We start from the raw sequence: 21,017 nt of genomic DNA, 5'->3' as shown, positions 1-21,017 counted from the left end.
CAGCAGAAAGGATTGCAGTTAATAACAAGACTTGGGGACACTGATCCATGTAAGTGTATTCTATTACTGTTCCTTATCAAACTCTAAACACCATTTTCTAAGAGACTCATGCCTTAAAAACTGTTTTCAATTGTACGTAATTATTTCTTTAACATTTCCTGTTGTAACATTTCACTTATTTAAATTCTGTACTAAGTTCTAGAACTGAACATAAAAAGTTTCCTCAATAGTTCTCAGACACAGACACATTTTTAAGCCCTCTATACCAGGCTAAAGTCTGTTCCTCATTATCAAAGACAGACAAATAGTTTTTGTCTGCTAGTTCCAGGGGTAAAAGAGAACACCTGTATTTAAAAACCAGGAAAGGAACTTGCCCTACACAATGTAACTCTGAGCATTTATTAAAACTGTCAAGCTTCAGGAAGAGGGAAGTCCATTGATACAAGGCCTCAACAGTTCTAAAGGAAACAAATTAAACCTGGAAGATAATAAAATTAATGGCATGAAGTAAAAGACAATAAATCACATATAATTCTTGTTTTCCAGAGTTAAAACTAATGAAGCCACAAGCTCACATTTCAAGCCTCAAACACTTCAAGTTTTACATTATATACTCTGTCCAAGCCACTGAAAGCACAGAAAAAAAATGTATTAAGTGTTCTCCCTGCCTAGTCACTTAAAACCAAAAAGAAAACAAACTCTAAGATATATATTGTATGGCTATAAATAAGAATAAACAGTAAAATGCTCTCTTGAAGTAGTTCATTTCCCATTAACATTTGACAATTGAGGTTCAAAATTTAATGAAATACTTAATACTACATAATTTACTTAGGCCTCCATCCTGGAAATTCCTCCTACTCCTAAAAACAAAACAAACAAACATGTAATCTAAAAAGGATCCTGGGAAGGAAAAACAAGTAAATACCTATAGAGTCTCAAGACACTTAACCAAAAATGCATGTGTACTACATGAATCAACCAGAAAAAATAACCCTTAAAACAAAGGCATAGTCTGCCAGAGAACTAAAAATATTTTCTGTATAGATTATAAATTTCAATTCTCACAAGAGCTCCACTTAGTATACAAGATACCCACTTAGTACACATATTAATGTACACACTGATTATACTTTCCTAATGGGCAAAAAAATCCTGCCTAACCACAAAATTCTTGGGAAAAGGCAGAGATGCCCTCAAGAATTAGAGGGCTGTGAGGCCAGCACCTGGCATAATGGTTATGGCACTGGACTACCCCATGGCTGACCACGGTTCAAGTCCCAGACCTGGAAGCTTGAAAATCACGCCAGGTGTGTGTGCATGCATGTGTGCATGCCCAAAATCCCAGGAAGAGAACAGAGAAGGGGTTGCAGCATGGCCATCACCCCTGCAGGGTGATTTCTCACTTTCCCTCTCACTGTCTCTCTCTGCCCCATAGCAAAAACCTTAAAAAAAAAAAAAAAAAAAGAAAAAGAAAAAAATTAGAAGGTGTACTTCTATCAACTCTCTATATTTTGTTTCTGTGCAATGTTAAAAATAATCGTTCCATAGTGAAAAACAAGATGATAAATCCTAAATACCTAAATAACTGTTAGATTAAGACTTATCAAGTATCCATAAAAATTAAAACTCTCATCTTGTTAAGACTTTAAAAACACTACTGGGGCCAGCGGATGGCATAGTGGTTAAGGTGCTAAACTCCCACATGGCCCCACCATGGTTCAAGTCCCAGGCCCAGCAGCTGAAATTCACACCCAGCGTGTGTGTGCATGTGCCCAAAATCCCAGGAAGAGAATAGAGAAGGGATCATGCTGTGGCCATCCTCCCGGTGGTGATTTCTCACTTTTTCTTTCTTTTTCTCTCCACTAAGTACACATACCCTATGGCAAAAATCACACTCTTGGGACCAGTAGGTGGCATGGTGGTTAAGGAGCTGAACACTCACATGGCCAACAGCGGTTCAAGTTCCTAGACCTGATGGCTTGCTTTATCACTTTCCCTTTCTCTCACTCTTTTTTGACTGTCTCTCTCTCTCCCTCTTTTTGTGTGTCTCTCTCACTAGTGAGGATACATGCAAGTTACAGCAAATTAAAAAATAACAGTAATGATAAATAAAAATGATTTTTTAAAATCGCTCTTTAAAAATAAATTTAAAAGGGACCAGCAGTTAGCGTAATGGCTATGTCGCTGAACTCCCATGTAGTTGACCGCGGTTCAAGTCCCGGCCCCGGTGGCTTAAAACTCACGCCGGGCACGTGGGCATGTGCGCCCAAGATCCCGAGAGGAGAATGGAGAAGGGCCTGCGACATGGCCATCCCCTTGGGGGGTGATTTCTCGCTTTCTGTCTCTCTGTCTTTCTGGCTATAGCAAAAAAAAAAAAAACTTCTCAAAAAATTAATTAATTTTTTAAAAATGCTACTGCCTTTTGCATTTATCACTGATATGCCAGTGAACCACTGCACCAAAGTCAGAAGCACAATGTATGTGGGTTTTTTTCTAAATAGATTGTATAGCCAAAATAAAGAACTTAACTTTTACAGGCTCATAAATTTTAGTACTTAACTGCTAGGATTTCCTGGAAAAAATTTTTTAAAGTCTGGATCTCAACCAATGTTATTTCCCTGAACTTTGTATATATAGTTAAAAGTTATTACTAAGGTCATTAACAGAGATGAAAAGAGGCAATTCCCCCAAATAGTGAAATAAAACACTCTTACACCAAGGGGGGGAGACTTATTTAAGTACATGAAACTTGAGGTAGCACTGTTTTAAACACCATATAGCCATTTACCTTCATTGAATTCATTTAGCAACTCTTCCGTGGTCCAATTACATGAGGTTATTAGAAAAAAGCCTTTAACTTTCAACACCTTGGAGAGAGATTTTACATATTGTTTCCTCTTCTCAATTGCATTGTCAGGATTAAGGCTTATGGCATCAAAAGTCCCTTTGTCAATACAAATCTGAAATCCAGAAAACTCTGTGGAAAGATTCAAAAAGTCTTCTACCTATATGAAAAAAATCAGTGTCTATGTAAGAATGATTAACATTCTTTCTTAAATGTTTATTTAATTCCATTTATTATTATTATTTTTTAATTTGACCAGAGAGAGACAGAGAGAAAGAAAGGGAAAGCAAGAAAGCAAGCTGCCAGGTCCAAGACTTGAACCAAGGTCAGCCGATGTGGAAATCCGGTGCCTTTAACCACCATGCCACCTACCGGCCCCAATACACAATCTTTACAAAATTTAAATGATAATCTGTACAAGATTACAGATGAAAGAACCCATTGGGGAACAGCAGATAGTGTGATGGTTACATCACTGGACTCCCATGTAGTTCACCACAGTCTGAGTCCCGGAAACTCATGCCCAGCGCATGTGTTGCATGCCCAAGATCACAGGAGGAGAATAGAGAAGGGATTGTGGCATGGCCATTCCCCACTACCCTCAGGGGTGATTTCTTTTTTTATTTTTATTTATTTATTTATTTATTTATTTATTTAGAGGTTTTTGCTATAGGGCGCATGCACTCGCCAGACAGACAGAGAGAAACAGACAGAAAGTGAGAAATCACCCTCCAGGGGGGATGGCCACACCACAATCCCTTCTCCTCCATTCTCCTCTTGGGATCTTGGGCACACAAGCACACGTGCCCAGCGTGAGTTTTAAGTCACTAGGTCTGCAGTCGACTACGTGGGAGTCCAGCGACAGTCATTACGCTAACTGCTGGACCCCCTAAGGGGTGATTTCTTGCTTTCTGTCTCTTTGTTTCTCCTGTGAGCATATGTGCCCTACAGCAAAAATCTCTCAAGAAAAAAAAATTGTGACTATTGGGCCAGCAGGTGGCATAGTGCTTAAGGCGCAATGGACTCCCACATGGTCAACCACAGTTCAAGTCCCAGACCTAACAACTTGCTTTCTCTGTCTCTTTCTCTCTTTCTCTCTCTCTCTCTCTCTCTCACTCTATCTCACACACACACACACACACACACCCCTACCTCTCTGGTGAGTGCAGGTGCCCTACAGCAAATTAAAAGAAATAACAATAATAAGTAAATAACTTTTTAAATGTGGATATTATTCATTTATATTTGAGGATGGGTTTTTCCCTCCTCCTTCATGACCAACATACTCATCACACTTGAAGCAAATTAATGATTACTACTCTGAAGAGCTAACTTGGGAGACACTTACTTATCTTAAATGCCTGTATAAAAACACTCACTTATTCAACACTTTTGTTTTTCCAGAGGGTGTGTGCGCTCACTGGAAAAGAGAGAGAAAGAAGAAAAATGACAAAGCACACCCATGGGGAATGGTCACACTGCATCATTCTCCATCTTTCCATCTTTTTCAGCATTTTTGGGTATACATGCACGTACACACACCCAACATGATTCTTGTTACCAGGACTGGGGATTCAAACCATGGTCAATCATGGGGAAGTCCAGTGCCATAACCACCATGCCATCTGTCATGTAGGTACCTTTCAACACCCACTATAACAGTAAACAAAACAGAAAAAATAAAAGCCCTAGATGAGGTTATACTTTGTATTTTATAAAAGGAGAAATAAACAATAATTAAGTCAAACAAATAATTTGAAATAAGATGCTATAAAAAACATAAACGAAGAAGAATAAGAAATTCAGTTACTGGAGAAAAAATATTTTGAGAACCAGCCTCTGGCCTGGTAAATGGATAGAGTATAAATAAGGAAAGCCAAATAAAAAGACACTGTAGTAGCCTCTGGACTCTGTAGCAGTCTAAGCAAGCAAGAAATAAAGGTGGCTTGGACTTGGCAGGTGGCAAGGGAATATCAAGGAATTATCAAATTTCTGATACTTTGAAGGAAAAAAAGACATTAGAACTGGATATAGGATTTGCATGAAAGAGAAGAATCAGCATCATTCCTTGGCTTTGGGTTGGTAAAACAGGGTGAATAGTGGCTGTTGTTAACAGAGAAGGGAAAGACAGGAAAGCAGGTTTGAAGAGGAAACCAAGAGTTTCATTTTGGACTAAGTTGAGAGACCATTAGCTATCCAGGTAGAACTTTGGAATAGGCAGTTTTTACATAGTTAAAAAGCTCAGAGGAGAGACCTGGGCTAGAAATATAAGTTCAAGAGTCATCATCTCATAATCATCTCACAGATCATAGAATATAAAAATAAACTTTTTTTTTTTTTTGAGATTTTTTGCTATAGGGTATATGAGCTCACTGCCGAGACACAGAAAGTAAGAAATCACAGCTCCCCCACCCAGGGGAAATTGCTGTGCTGCAATCCCTTCTCCTCCATTCTCCTCTCAGAATTTTGGGTACACCCGTACACATGCCCGGCATTTTGGTTAAGCCTCCAGGTCTGTGACTTGCACCACAGTGGGCCATGTGGGAGTCCACAAGTGCCTTCACCACTATACAACCTGCTGGCCCCACTAAATGATGTTTGCTAATATTATAGCATTCTATGCAGTTATAACCACTTAATCTAGTTAATCAATAATTAGATATTCTTTGTTGGCATTCCAAATATGGGGGAAGAAGTATGAACACAAATGTACACAATGAAGAGAAAATAATTTCCCCAAACTGGCTACATTAAGTTGGGTTTTTTGTTTGTTTGTTTTCTTGCCATGGGGCACTTACACTCACTAGAGAGAGACAAAGAGAGAGAAAGTGAAAAATTACCACCACAGGAGGGTGATGGTCACACCACAATCCCTTCTCTTCCATTTTCCTCTCAGGACCTTGGGCATGCACACTTGCCCAGCATGATTTTCAAATTGCCAGGTCCAGACTTGAAATGCGGTCAGCCAAGTAGGAGTCCAGCACTTTGAATTCCATGTCACCTGCTGGCTCCCAATTTTTTTTTTTTTAATTTGACCAGAGAGGGACAGAGTGTGAGGGGGGGGGGGAAAGAGAGGGAAAGTGAGAAAGAGCAAGCCGCCAGGTCCGAGATTCAAACTGTGGTCAGCCATGTAGGAGTCCAGTACCTTTAACCATCATTCCATCTGCTGGCCAGAACTGGCTCCAAGTTTTTGTTTTTTGTTTTTTCAAAGAATTATTTATTTAGTTTTATTTAGTCACTCACTTATTTTAATTTGACCAGAGAGAGACACAGAGAGACAAAAAGAGAGAGAGGGAAAGTGAGAAAGCAAGCCACCAGGTCCAGGACTCAAACTGTGGTCTGCCACGTGGGAGTGTCTAACACCTTAACCACCACACCACCTGCTGGTACCCTCCAAGTTTTTAATATATTTACTTAAAAATGTTTACATTTGGATTATTTATAGTCGATCATTAATTTATGTAAGTTTAAAATATAAACTTCAGAAATATCTAAACTATTGGGACCAGCAGGTAGAATAATGGTTAAGGCACTGGACACTTCCACATGGCTGACCACAGTTCGAGTCCCGGACCTGGTAGCTTACTTTCCCACTTTCCTTCTCTCTCTGTGTCTCTCTCTGGTCAAATTAAAAGAAATGAATGAATGCATAATTGAATAAATAAATCATAAAAAAAAGAAGTATTTAAACTATGAAACTATTAAAAATAAAAATACTGGGGACCAACAGATGGCATGGTGGTCAAGGCACTGGACACTCTCACATGGACAACCATAGTTCAAGTCCCAGACCTGGTGGTTTGTTTTCTCACTGTCCATCTCTCTTCTCTCTCTCTTCCTCTTTCTAGTCAAATTAAGATAAATGAATGAATAAATTTTTAAAAATAACTATACATATATACCAGTTTTATACATATATACAATTATATACCAATTACATATATACCAATTTTTTTAATTAAAAAAATACTATAGTAATATAGTTACCTTCAACTTAATGTTAGATAGACCTTCTTTCTTTATAATACTTCCAGAAAGCTGAATTGCAGAAGGAGAATAATCAATTCCAGTAATATTAGAGAAGCCAAATTTTGCCTAGAGACAGACAAATAATTTTATATGTTAGGGCTTTTTTTAAAAAAAAAAAAAACTATTTTATTTAATTTTATTCATTGTTATTATTGTATTTTATGTTTTTGAACTTGACCAGAGAAAAGGAAAGTGAGAAAGCAAACCGCCAGGTCCAGGATTCAAACCATGGTCAGCCATGCAGGAATCCAGCCACCTTAACCACCACACCACCTGCCAGCTCCTATATGTTAGTTTTAAAAAGTTACAATGTTTTGCCTATGACATATCCAATAATCCACAATGTTTAAATTTGATTCTACAATCCAAATCAAAAGAAAAGTTTAAACTTATATAATTCATTTGCTTTTATAATATTTTCTCTTTCAAAAGAAAATTTATTTTCTTCAAAATAATCAAATATACACATAAGCCCTCAGAAAAAAGTTGTATTAACTTCTGATCCTTATATGCTCCTCCAACCCACACATAAATCTGTCATAAACTTTACTTAAGTTATATGACTAAATTAAATGCACATGCAATAAGTTATTTTTCTAAAATTTTCCTTCAGTTTAATTATAAATCATGCAATTACCAACCATGTAATTATTAACCACCTTATATGTGTAAAACGCTTCTTCATTTTTGATGTATTTCATATATTCCTTTAGATCTTTATGGAAAAAAAAGAAACTGAGCGAGGCCAGGCAAGTGTTGATATCCTTGGGAAGTTACAAAGAGTTCACTAAAATCAAGGTTTTCACTGTTTACTAAACTAATGAACCCATACAGGGTCTGTGGAGCCTATGACAAAAGCATGGTGTCTTCAGGACTTCACCCCACTCCCTAATTATACTAAAAATTTTTTGACCAATGAGGCTAAAAATACTTTCAAAAGAAATACGAAAAACAAAAAAGACTGCAAAGTACAACACAGCCTAAACTTCCCTTGGTGCTCTTTACTATTTACTAAATGGTTAGTACCTTCCAAAATCAACTGACCCCTATACCACCCATTAAGAATTACCTATGTTTTTGCACCACAAATGACTGATTCATAATCTAAACTCAATTAACACATATACCAATTATTCTCCACAGAGAATTTACTCTTTAATTATTGCTATTTTTAATCTTAAGTTTTAATATTCTCTTTTTTTGAGAGGTTTTTGCTATAGGGCTCAAGCGCTTGCCAGAAAGAGACAGACAGAGAGACAGAAAGCGAGAAATCACCCCCGAGGGGTGATGGCCATGCCGCCATCCCTTCTCCTCCATTCTCCTCTCAGGATCTTGGGCACACACCCACACATGCCTGACCTGAGTTTAAGCCACTGGGTCTAGGACTCAAACATGATCAACTACATGGGAGTCCAGCAACATAGCCATTACACTAACTGCTGGTCCCAATATTCTCTTTTTTGATGCCAGCCTCCTGACTTTTTAGCTGTCTCCCTTCCCATTCTTCAAGATCTTTGTTTCCTTCAAATTTTCCTAAATGCCTTCTCAATCAGACCTAGAACCCAGGATGATTGCATTAATAGATTCTTACTAATTCCCTCTTCTCTCAATTCTGTATTTATCTCATATAACCTAGGAAAATCATATATCAATGTTTTAGAGTATTAGAACATTCAAGAGCCTTAAACTATCTTAACATTTTCATATTCAATTTCTGGTACCCAGTAACACTCTAGGAAACAATAACCAAAGGGGGAAACTGATATTAGAAACAGAACCCATAGGAAAACCAAATAAAAGAATTATCAGAAACAGACTCCAAAACAATTAAAATAAATGACAATTACAAATTAAAGAAATCTGGCAGAGAATTGAAAACTATAACAAAGAACCAAATGAGCAGCAGAAGTAAAAAATGTAATAACTAAATTAAGAAATACAAGACTGGACTTGATAGCAGATTAAACTGAAAAAAAGAAAAAAGAAATTTAGAAAAGTCAGAAAAAAACATCTCTGTTAAAGACAGATGACAAAAAGACGGAAAATTAAAACAGGAAAGAACTAAAAAAAATGGCACAGAATGTAAAATCTTACATTCTGAGAAGAAAAAAATGAAAATAAGGCAGAAGAAAAAATGTTCAGCATTTTCCAGTGCTAATAAAGGATCCTCCAAGACAAAGATTCAAGAAGCACTGTAAATCTAAAGCAGGATAAAAACAAAGAAAACCATACCTGCAGACATGATAGCATACCTGATGAAAATCAAAAACATAAAAATCTCAAAAGTATCCAGAGAATGAAAGGTACAAGGAGACAGATTACCTTCAAAGGGCCAACAATAAGACTTACAGTTAATAATGTCATAAAGAATGGAAACCAGAAGACAATGAGAAAAATATCAATCTAGAATTATATAGTAAAAATACCCAATAAAAAATGTTGAAAAAATATGTATCAGAAATGTAGGTGGTCAAAGAAAAACTACTAAATAGAAGCAATAATCATCCGTGGCTGTTAACATAACAAAAAAAATGGGGCCGGCAGGTGGTATGGTGGTTAAGGGTACTGGACTCCCACATGGTCAACCACGGTTTGAGTCCCAGACCTGGCGGCTTGCTTTCTCACTTTCTCTCTCTCTCTCTGTCCCTCTCTGGACAAATTAAAATAAAAAAAGTTAAAATAAAAAATTATTAAAAAAAAAAAATAACAACATAAAAAAGAAAACAGATAACATTACATGCCACACGTGCAAATATGTATTACCACCTATTCAGTTTACTTGCCAAGAAAATGAATTTAACTGGATGGATTAGCAGTCAGCAAACTTTTCCTATAAAGGAACAATTAAGTATTTTAGGCCTTGCTAGCCATATAATCTATTACAATTATTCAACCCTATCACTGCAGCACTTAAGTGTAGGTAACATGTAAGTGAACAGCTGTGTCTATATTTAAAAACTATTTATGAACACAGGGGAGCCCCTCAGATATATAACCCACATACTGTAGTTAGCTGAGCCTTACTCTATAGCTAATATCCAATCCACAGATGTTATAAGGGACAAAAACCATATTAAATGATACTACAGAGATGTAATTAGAAAACACACACTATAGAAAACCATTTCAGACAAATGAATGAATGGACTTCTATAACAAATAAATTGCAAAATTTTAAAAAAGAAAAGGTACAGGGAGAATTTATAAAAGACATATAAACCAATTGCAATGTGTGAAATCAAGAGCAGAATGGAAGTGACAAAGGTAAAAGTCAATGCATTATAAGACAAATTAGTAGAAATTATCAAATTTGATAGAGAGAGGGAAAACTTATTTTAAAAAATGGACAGGGACTTGGAGAACAACATGAAAAGGCTTGACATTCACGCTTACTTACTCCCCCCCAAAAAAGAGAAAGACTGTGATACAGAAAAAATAGAGACTAGCAGCTGGCATAATGACTATGTCCCTGGACTCCCATGGAGTCGACCGCAGTTCGAGTCCTGGACTCAATGGCTTAAACTCACACCAGGCATGTGTGTGTGCGCCCAAGATCCTGAGATGAGAATGGAGGAGAAGGGATTGCAGTGTGGGCCTCCCCCAGGGGGTGATTTCTCACTTTCTGTCTCTCTGCCTCGCTCTTTCTGGCAAGCGCACACACCCTATAGCAAAAACGTCTCCAAAAAAATAATAATTTGAACAAATAAAGGCTAGAAACATCCCAAATTTGGCAGACATATACTTAAGCATTCAAAAAGTTCGTTGAACACCAAACAGAATAAGCATTAAAAAATTCAAGCATTGTATATTATTGGGTTGTCAAAAGACTTTTCCAACAACCCAATACAAGCAAATGGCTAAAAATAAGATGGAAAATAGTTTGAAACATCAAGAAAAATGATGCAGGGCCAGCCAGCAGCATACTGGCTAAGGTAGCTGGATCCCATATGGCCAACTTCACAGTTCAAGTCCCAGACTTGGTAGCTTGAAAAGCACACCAGGAATCTGTGTGTGCATGCCAAAAATCCCAAGAGGAGAATGGAAGAAAAGAGATTGTAGCATGGACCCGGGATGGGGGGACATGATAGGACTTCTCCCTCCTTCCATCTGTCTCTCTCCAGAGAGTGAATGTGCCCTATTTCAAAACAACAAGGAAAAAATTTTTTAGAAAAAAAAAATGATGCAGGGCCAGCCAGGAGCATGGTGGTTAAGGTGGCTCGGTCCCCCACTGTCAACTGCACAGTTCAAGTTCCAGATCCAGCAGCTTTCAAAATAGGCCAGGCATGTGAGTAAATGCCCAAAATCCTGAGAAGAGAAGGGATTGCAGCATGGCCATCCTCACTTTCCCTTTCTCATTGCCTCTTTGTCTCTCTTTGGCAAGCCTATATGCCCTACGGCAAATAATGTAAAAAAAAACAATAATAAAAAGGAAAATGATGCATTATTTATCGAAAAACACCAATTCAAATGACTGCATGTATCTCAATAGAAACCATGGACCTAAGAAAGAAGTAATGTAACATTTCTCAATACTGAAAGAAAACTGTTGAGAATTCTATATTCAGCACAAACATCTCTCAGGAATGTAAATGAAGGGGAAAAATATTCTTGCCAGAAAAATCCTCTCTAAAATAATTCATGTGTTTTCCTATGCAAAAATGAGTCTACTTTCCTGACAACCAATACTTCTTTTTTATTTTTTGTATTTATTTGAAATGTTTTAAAGAGATTTTTGCTATAGGGCACATGTGCTCACTGGAGAGACAGAAAGTAAGAAATCACCATGCGGGAGTGGGGACAGAGGTGGGGCGGGGCAGGGATGACCACATCGCAATCCCTTTTCCTCTATTCTCCTCTCAGAACTTGGGGCATGCACACACATGTACTTAGTGTGAATTTCAATCCAATGGGTCCAGGACACAAATCACGGTCGGCCATGTGGGATTCCAGCAACATAACCATTACACCATCTGGGTTTTTTTTGTTTTTTGTTTGTTTGTTTGGGTTTTTTTTTGGAGAGGTTTTTGCCATAGGGCGCGTACGCTTGCCAGACAGACAGAGAGAGACAGAGAGACAGAAAGCAAGAAATCACCTCCCAGGGGGGATGGCCACGCCACAATCCCTTCTCCTCCATTCTCCTCTTGGGATCTTGGGCACACATGCACACGCGCCCGGCATGAGTTTTAAGCCACCGGGTCCGGGACTCAAACTGCGGTCGATTACATGGGAGTCCAGTGACATAGCCATTACGCTAACTGCTGGTCCCACCATTACACCATCTGCTGGTCCCAATACTTTTTTTAACTGCCAATGGGCACCTGTGCTCACCAGAAAGACAGAACCACCCAGTGGGGTGTGGTCACACCACAATATTTTTCCTCCATTTTTCCATCCTATCAGGACTTTGGGAACACACACATAGGCTTCCTACACATTTTTCAAGCCATCTGGGCCAGGAATCAAATAACAGTCAGCCATGTGGGATCCAACATACTAAAGGTAGCACTTAACCACTGCACTATGGGATTCGCCTTATTGAGTTCTTTAAAAAGTGTTTAATTTTTGAAAAGAAAAATCATGAAATTATTTGAAGGAACTTTCAATGTACATAAAGGTAATATTTAATACAACTACAATATAAAACGAGAAAGATAAAGAACTCATGTGGTAGGGTTCTAGTATTTCACTTGATGTGGTAAAATACTGATTCTAAGCAGATTATGAAAAGTTTAATATTGTAATCCATACAACTATTAAGAAAACCATGCAAAGGGGGCCGGCAGGTGGCAAGGTGGTTGAGGACGCTGGACTCCCACATGGCTGACTGTGGTTCAAGTCCTGGACCTGGTGGCTTGCTTTCTCACTTTCCCTCTCTCTCTCTCTCACTATGTCCCTCTCTGGCAAAATTAAAATAAATAAATAAATAAAATAAAGTTCAATAAAATATTTTTTAAAAGCCATGCAAAGACATATAGTTGAACCCTTATATTTTGATTATTTTTTTAAGATTTATTTTATTTATCAGTATTATTTTTAAATTTGCTACAGGGCACACATGCTCACTAGAGAGAGACGGGGTGGGGCGGCGGGGGGGGGCAGTGAGAAAGCAAGCCACGAGGTTCAGAACTCGAACCACAGCCAACCTGTAGGAGTCATATGCTACCTGCTGGCCCTGCTGTTGTGATCAGTTTTTGCTATAGGGTACTTACGCTTGCCAGAGAGAGAGAAAGAAGAGAAAATAAGAAATCACCTCGCAAGGGGATAGTCATGCCATAATCCCTCTTCTCCATTCTCCTCTCAGAATTTTGGGCACACATGCACACGTTCCCTGAGTGATTTTCAAGCCATCAGGTCCAAGACTCAAACGATGCAGTCAGACATGTGGGATTGAGCAGACATGTGGGATTGAGCACCTTAACCTCCATGTCACCCTGCTGGCCCTAGTCAAATCTTTATTACAGTTACTAAAATTGTTTATATACAAAGAGGCCCAGCAGTGGTGGCACAGGTGGTAAGGTTCCACTGTGCAATACTGGAGATATATGGAAATACTTGGGTTTGGTTCCCAGGTCAACGTGAACATGCCAGAAAAACCCATGATCATGCCCATGATCCTGGCTGGCTGGAAGGGTAAGGGAGGGATAGTGGCATAGCAAGACCCTGCTGGAGGTCTCTCTCTCTTGCTCATGAAAGAAATAAATTTTCAAGTCTTTCTTAAACATATACAAAGAAATCATTACAAGGAGATACACATAAATTTTAAAATCTCATTGACTGGGTCAACCAGTAGCATGGTGGTTAAGGTGGCTGGATCTCACATGGTCAACTTTCCATTTTAAGTCCTAGAGCCAGTGGCATGAAAAACATGCCAGGCATGTGTGTAAGGGCGTGCCCAAAATTCCAAGAGGAGAATTGAAGAGAAGGAACTGAAGCATGACCACCCCCACGGGGAGTGATTTCTCACTTTCTCCCTCTCTGTCTCTCTGGTGAGGGTATGTGTCCTATGGCAAAAACCTAAAAAAAAATAATAATAAATTAAGAATAAATAAAATGTGAGCTTTAAAAAATAATAATTAAAGTTTCTACTTTTAATAAGCTAAAGGAGGAATCAAAACTAATTAAAATCAGAAAGAGGGGGGAAATGAAAATAAAATAGTTCCATGAAATTGAAAACAAAAATAAAATCCATAAAATAAAAGCTGGGTCTTATGAAAGATAGAGCATAACAAATCTCTAGCATGATTCTCGAAGGAAAAAAGATACAAATGACTAATATTAGGAATGAAAAACAGGATTATTACTATACATCCCAACATTAAAGAATAGTAGGGACCAGCAGATGGAGTAATGGCTACATTGCTGGACTCCCATGTAGTCGACCACATTTCAAGTCCCAAACCCAGTAGCTTAAATTCACGCCAGGCTCGCGTGCAGGATACCCAAGATCCCAAGAGCAGGATGGAGGAGAAGGGATTGCAGTGTGGCCATCCCCCCTGGGGGGTGATTTTTCACTTTCTGTCTCTCTGGCAAGCGCATGCACCCTATAGCAAAAACCTCTCCAAAAAAAAAAAAAAAAGAACAGTAAAAGAAAATTGTGCACAAAACTCCATGCATATAAATTAAAACTGGACCAATTCTTCAAAAACCACAAACTGTGCAAATTCACTCAAATGAGATAACCTGCATAGTACTATAACTATTAAAAAGGCTGAATTCATATTTTAAAACACCAGATTAAGAAATCTTCAGGCTCGGGCCAGCCAGTGACATGGTAGTTAAGGCAGCTGGATCCCACACAGCCAACTGTGCAGTTTGAATCCTAGACCCAATGGCTTATGAAACATGCCAGGCATGTGTGCCCACGTACCCAAAATCCCAACAGGAGAACAGGTAGGGACTGCAGCATAGCCATCCTCCCCAAGGAGTGCTTTCCCTCTGTCTCTCTCTGGCAAACATAACTGTCTATCTATACATCAGTCCATCCTCTATTATACTGTGAACAATTTAAGCACAAGCTCTAAATTTTCATGTTGTCAGTGCCTAGCATGAGGGTTGGCACATGGCAGTCATTCAACAAGTTTCAGTTTCACATATACACCCTTACAAATTAGATTGTAAAACTACCTAGGATTAAGCCTAAATCTTAATATTTCCCCCAAAGCACACAGCACAGCAACACACTACAAACACACAAGAGTGATAATTTAGCTAGTAACAGAACTATACCAAAACTTAGTTCTATAGACAAATGCTCTTTTCGAACCATATGCTCACCTAAACAAAGGTATGTTCACTAGAACTGTAAAAGGTCATCTTCCTTTAATACAAATAGATTTTCAGAGTTTTGAGCTAGAACCAACAGAGATCACCTAGTCAAAACCCTTTGGAAAGAAATGAAACCCAGAAAAAGTAAGTGGTTTGCTGACTAGGACTAAGATCCTCTGGCTTCTCATCTAGTGCTTTCCTATAATCCACATAGTCTCCCTTTAGTACCATGTGATTTTTCAAAATGGTCTAACTTGACTATTTCATGTTTAGGTAGTTAGGGTCTAATACATGAATATTAAAAGTACCAACAAGTTCAACCAGGAAAACACCATTTCCAGTTCCAATATCAAGCACTGAAGCATCCAATGGAATCTTCTTTTTTTGTAACCACCTTATTAACCGATTCATACTCTCTTCTCCAAACCTGTTAGAAACAGAAAGGCAATTCGTCAAATACAGAAGAATATAGAGCAAAAGTTACAACTATATTTCATAAGCTCTTTATACCATATGTCCAATTTAGTCTCCTTTGAAAATGAAAAGCAGTATCTGTGACTGCTTAAGTCTCATCTCTCTTGTTATTTAGAAGAAAACATCTCCAAAGATAGAATAAATGGACAAGGTTACTAATTAATGTTTCTCTACAACAGAATTAACATTTGTATATCTTAGAGGTTCAAAATATTATTGCTTATTGAAAAAGGACAACTATATCGGGCCACCAGGTGGCACTGAGGTTAAGGCAGTAGGATCCCACATATCCAAAGCCAAGGTTGAGTCCCTGACCTGGTGACTTGAAAATCACACTGGGAACATGTACATGTGTGCCCAAAATCCCAAGAGAAGAGATTGCAGCATGGCCATCCCCCCCTCCCCTGGGGAATGACTTCTCACTTTCTCCTTCTTTTTCTCTCTCTCTCTTTCTCTGTCAAGCACAAGCACCCTTTATCAAGCTAAAACAAAAAAGAAAAAGGACAACTTTAGGATGAAAGTTATTTCCTATTACTCTAATCAAATTTAAGTCACTGCAAGACAAGAGAGAGACTAATCTATCCACTGAAGCCAGACTCAATCTGAGGTTCTCAAGATTTTTAGGCTTTCTTTGGTATGTGCATTTATAATATAAACATACATATAAACATACAATCTTCTGAATCATAATTTATTTTTCATAACTCACCAGATTTCTCCTGTATCCCCATACTCTTGGAAAGTTTGTAGTTCCCTCTCATAGACAGCATCCCAACTATGTAAACAATGAAATGCAAAGTGAGATTCTTGAATTAAACTATCTTATGAACTGAGTGTATGTTCCTAACACATTACAGAGCTATTTAAGACAGAAGTTTAAAACGTTATTAAGTATTATCAATAAGCATGCACAGTTCAATCTCTTACCATCTTTAGGTTAAAAGAATGAAAGAAAAGATTAAGCAGTAAGTTTTTTAAAAATGTTTTATATTTGTGATCAGTTATTTAATTCAGTTCTTGGTAAGAAATTTAGAACAATAATTTGTGAGGATAAACTCCATTTGTGAGGGCAAACAGCGATCGCAGGTCACCCTGGAGCTAAAGAACAGCTTTAATTTTTGGTAAAATTTACAAGTCCACAGCTTTCTGTTCAATCTTGAGCTGCTCTGTAATCTCTTATTTCTCCTCGTCTGTGTCAAAGATCTTGCCTTCCTGGTGCCAGAGCTTTTGCAGCTTCTTTTTCTTGAAGTTAGCATCAGTATGGTGTTTTGGGATTTTTAATTTGCTAACATCAATTTTCGTGGAGGCGGCAGTGACAAATTCCTGGTATGTTCTACGCAGTGGAACTAGATTGAGCAAACAGAAATCCAGTCATAAGTAGCAAGCCACTCTTCGGATGCTTCAGGAAAACTACTCTTGCCTCTGTGACATGTCCAGTGAGGATGATCAAAATGGTCCCAGGAGTGAGCCAGCAGATGGCATGGTAGTTAAGGGCGTTAGACTCCCACATGGCCAACCGGGTTTGAGTCCCAGACCTAGCGGCTTGTTTTCTCACTTCCGCTTGCTCACTCGTTCTCTCTCTCTCTCTCTCTCTCTCTGTCCCTCTGGCCAAATTAAAATAAGTAAGTAAAGTTAAATAAAATCATTCTTTAAAAAAAAGGTCCTGGGAGTGATGCTAGCTCACAGCTTTCTCACATGCGGATTGAAGGATTTTTTGTCATGGTTTAACAGCTTCTGAGGCACATCTTTAGTAGGATAATATCTAGGCATTTTGCAAAGTTTAACCACCCGGGTACCACCATTCTTGTCCCTACCAACTGGTTTTGTGACAGTGGCAAGAACCTTCCTTTTCTTTTCACTCTTGGATTTAGTGGCAGAGTATTTCCTCTTGTACATGGCCTTCCTGGAATACAGGACAGATTGGGAGTCTCTGCCGATGCCCCAGGCTAGTACTGGGTTTCAGCTGCAATGGGGCTTCCTCTTCTTGGGTTTTTTCAGCCTTGGGGTCACCCTTTTTAACCTTGCCACTGGCATTAGCCTTCTTAGCTTCAGCTTTCTTCTTCTTAGTATCCTGTTTTACAGCTTTTTCACCTGCTATCTTGTATAGTGGAAAAGACCAGAGTAAGTTTTTGTAAATGTGAAGCACTTAGAACAATATCTGAAGCATAACAAATCCTAAATTTTGGTTTAAAAAATACAGATATGGGCCAGCCAGGTGGCATGGTGGTTAAGGTAGCTGGATCTCACATGACCAACTGTGTAGTTCAAGTCCCAGACTGGATTATCTTGAAAAACGCACTGGGCACTTGTACATGCATGCCCAGGATCCCAAGAAGAGAATGGAGAAGAAGGGATTGTGGTGTAGCTATTCACCCTCGAGGGTGATTTTTCACTTTCCCTCTCTCTGTCTCTCAGGGGAGCACACATACCCTAGAGCAAAAAAAAAAATAAAAATAAAAAATAAAAAAAGCTATCTTTGACCAAGGCTAAATCCCAGAATCTAGTCCAAAATTTGACTGTACACGCATAGAGTCATTACAAATATCTGCTCTCAAATATGCAAGCACCAGATTTTCTTACTTTTTTTTGTTTTGTTTTCGGTTGTTTTTGCCAGAGGGCAAGTATGCTCCCTGTAGAAAGTCAGAGAGAGAGGAAAAGTGAGAAAGCGTTCCTCATGGAGGATGGCCATGCACAATTCCGTCGCCTCCATTTCTCCTCTCAGGATTTGGAGTATACGAGCCCAGAGTGTTTTTCAAGCTGCCAGTCCAGGACTGGAATTGTGCTGTTGGCCTTGTATGATCCAGCTGCATTAACTACCACGCCACCACCTGACCCAGACATGGGATTTTCTACCACTACAGTGGTAGCTGGCAATGAAACTTACCAAAGATAGTCTTCAAAGTCCTAAACCAGTCTTTCCAATGCTATTTGTCTCTTCCTGTCTTCTAGCCCTGTCTCAATTTTCTCTTAATCTTTTTAAGAACTATCCCGCCTCATCATTGGTCTTCTCTTCCAGCTTCATTGTACAATCTCTGCTCCTTCTTACCCCTCCAAATTATCTCATTCCAACCATGCCTACAGTAATTCATTCATCCATTTATCAATTCATTAAATAATTACGGAGTGTTCGTTTTAGGTCAGTTTTTTTTTTTTTTAAGATTTTTTTTTCCCCCTTACCCCAAGATGCCCCACTATCTCCTAGCTCCCTTTTCAGGTCATTTTCCACTCCCATTCCTGCCAACTTCCACATCGCCATCCTTGCCCCCTTAGCGTCTTCAGCTCCCTGGCAGGGCAGTTCTCCAGGCCTCAGCCCCTCCCCTCTGCCTTTCAGCCAAGTGCTAAAACCCCCAAAAGGTCTCCTCAAGAGCTTCAGAGCTTCAGATTCCCTCCGGTTCGCATCCTTTGAAAGACCCACTATCCAGCCCCAGGTGGCCCCGGTGGACTCCATCCTTTCAAATTCACCTCGACCTCCCGGGTCCAGCCTTTTCCCGCCACGCCCCCAAGGCTCTCCCAGCTCCGGGTCTCCGCCCCGGTCCCCTCCCCCGGGTCAGGCCGGACAGCGCCGCTCACCGTCCCCTGCCCTGCGCCACACTCACTGTTCTCGGGTCCCCAGCGCCGACGGGACGAAGCCATCCTCATCCAGACTGCCCTCTCGAGACCGCGCCGCGGCCACAGCGCCGCCGCCATCGCCGCCGCCTGCGCCCGCACTCATCTCGCTCCGCGCCCGGGACGGCCGTTGAGACCGACATAGAGACGTGGCGCCGGTAGAGTGGACGTGCGGGCTGGCGCCTCTAGGCGGCAGGAGGCCGCCCTCTCCACTGCTCCAGGCCCCGATCGGGGGTGGTGGGTTGAGACGGCCGGGGCGTGAAACCGCGGCGGCTTTTTCCGGGCTTCTCGGGAGGGCGGAGCCTCGCCTCGCAGCCTGCGCCCTCCAGTCCCCGTCAGGTACACCGCCTTTGTCGAGGTCCAAGCGCGAGATGCACCCCGTTTGTCGAGGTCCAAGCGCGACTGTATTTGGGGACTGCCGTTAAAGAGACTTTAAAGGTATTTTTGCATTCGGGAAAACGGCTGGCTGTAAGGAAACTACCGTCCCTTCCTAAAGCCACCACCGCCCAACCCAAATGCACAAATTACCTCGAGCTGGGAAGAGGGTAGGACTGTTCATCACATTATTTGGCCTCCCCGGCAGAAAGTTTCTTCACTGGTGGCCGAAATTCTGCCTTTAAAATAGCATTCTGGCCTCTTCTGACTTGTCCCCGGTGGACATGAGACTTTATGCCCACGGAAGTAAAATACCCTGAGACTGTCCCACAGTACATATCCAACCATGGGGATCAGTATGCTCTGGGAGAGCCTGGGTAAGTGAAATCTCCCCTGAACCAGACACCTGACCTTGTCGAAGTCCTAACTTGTGTTTCCTTTAGTTTCCTCGCTTTACCACTCTTTAACTAGATGGCGATTTAACCGGGTTCCTCCCAACAGGTAAACCTGAACCTAGGATTGCATCTGCCTCTTGGTCTGACTGCTGTTGGTAGTACTACAGTGTAATGCAAGAGATCTTATGGGCCAAAATGGGGTATTTTCTGTAGTAGCAATAAAATAACAGAGGACCAGTGTCCTAGGCAAAGACCTCAGAAGCCCCTAGTAAAGCTGCCTTCCAACCAAAAGGAAAGGTTGTCTAAGCCACCTTTGTCTAGGCAGATGGCGGCCCGCTAACATGTCCCCAGAGGTAAACAGTATCAGTGGTTGCTTTCCAGCTCCCAGAAATCCTGTTGAGACCCGAATGTGCATTTCCTCTACATGTTCCAAAATCTTGAGGCAACCATTGGTGATGGAATAAGGTAAAAGGCAGATGGGAATCCATGTGCATAGTGATTAAAGAACTCTAGAAGCAGCTTAAGTAACCTTATTACAGAGCAATAAAACCACCGGATGCCATGGCCAATTAGTGCTGCCCTGGGCAAGTAGTTGTTTTGATCTTTTCTAGATCAGATGCTAGAGAAAGCAAGCTTGAATATGCTTGAGTGGGGTTTAAAAGTTTTAAATTCTAATTAAGAAGCACCCATGAAAGATAAGCCCATCTTCAACCTGGTATATCACCAACACTTAAAATGCTTTTACTGTGTGATGAAAGCTATAAACAATTGTTGGTTAGGAGCCCTGAAAAAAAAAAGAAAAAAAATAATAACATGATTTATACAGCTCCATTTCTAGCTCCAGGCAGGATTACTCTGGCTATTTGGTCCTGAAGGCTGTGTGGGATGCTACTTCTGATGACCCAGGGCAACAGAACCTCAGCAGAGGGTGGAGAAGTTCAGTCTGAGCAGAGCTGCCCATCACTAGGGAGAGCCGGAAGGTGCAAAGGAACGCTGTCCCTTCCACCAGGTGCCCATAACATGAG

The 21,017-nt window shown here is 40.1% G+C and overlaps 1 protein-coding gene across 12 annotated transcripts in view; it reads right to left on the bottom strand.

Moving 5' to 3' along the window:
• The window catches only part of EEF1AKMT2 (EEF1A lysine methyltransferase 2), a 42,020-nt gene extending 21,003 nt beyond the window's left edge, over positions 1–21,017 (bottom strand). For 5 of the 12 annotated variants that reach the window (XR_003548644.1, XR_003548645.1, XM_027770097.1 and 2 more), the window contains exons 1-5: positions 19,213–21,017; positions 16,326–16,391; positions 15,455–15,569; positions 6,836–6,943; positions 2,792–3,008 (exon numbers count right to left, since the gene is read on the bottom strand). Coding sequence is in view for 9 of the 12 variants with exons in the window: in XM_027770097.1 (XP_027625898.1) it covers positions 2,792–3,008; positions 6,836–6,943; positions 15,455–15,569; positions 16,326–16,391; positions 19,213–19,328 (622 nt within the window). In the remaining 3 variants the exon portion in view is untranslated. Of the gene's footprint in view, positions 1–2,791; positions 3,009–6,835; positions 6,944–15,450; positions 15,570–16,325; positions 16,392–19,212 lie in introns of all 12 variants that reach the window. The other 7 variants (XR_003548646.1, XM_027770100.1, XM_027770101.1 and 4 more) reach the window with 3 other exon arrangements.

This window comes from Tupaia chinensis, unplaced genomic scaffold, assembly GCF_000334495.1.
Source record: "Tupaia chinensis unplaced genomic scaffold, TupChi_1.0 Scaffold000113_1, whole genome shotgun sequence".
NCBI classification, from domain to species: Eukaryota; Metazoa; Chordata; class Mammalia; order Scandentia; family Tupaiidae; genus Tupaia; species Tupaia belangeri.
This window is presented reverse-complemented; position numbering and strand designations above follow the sequence as displayed.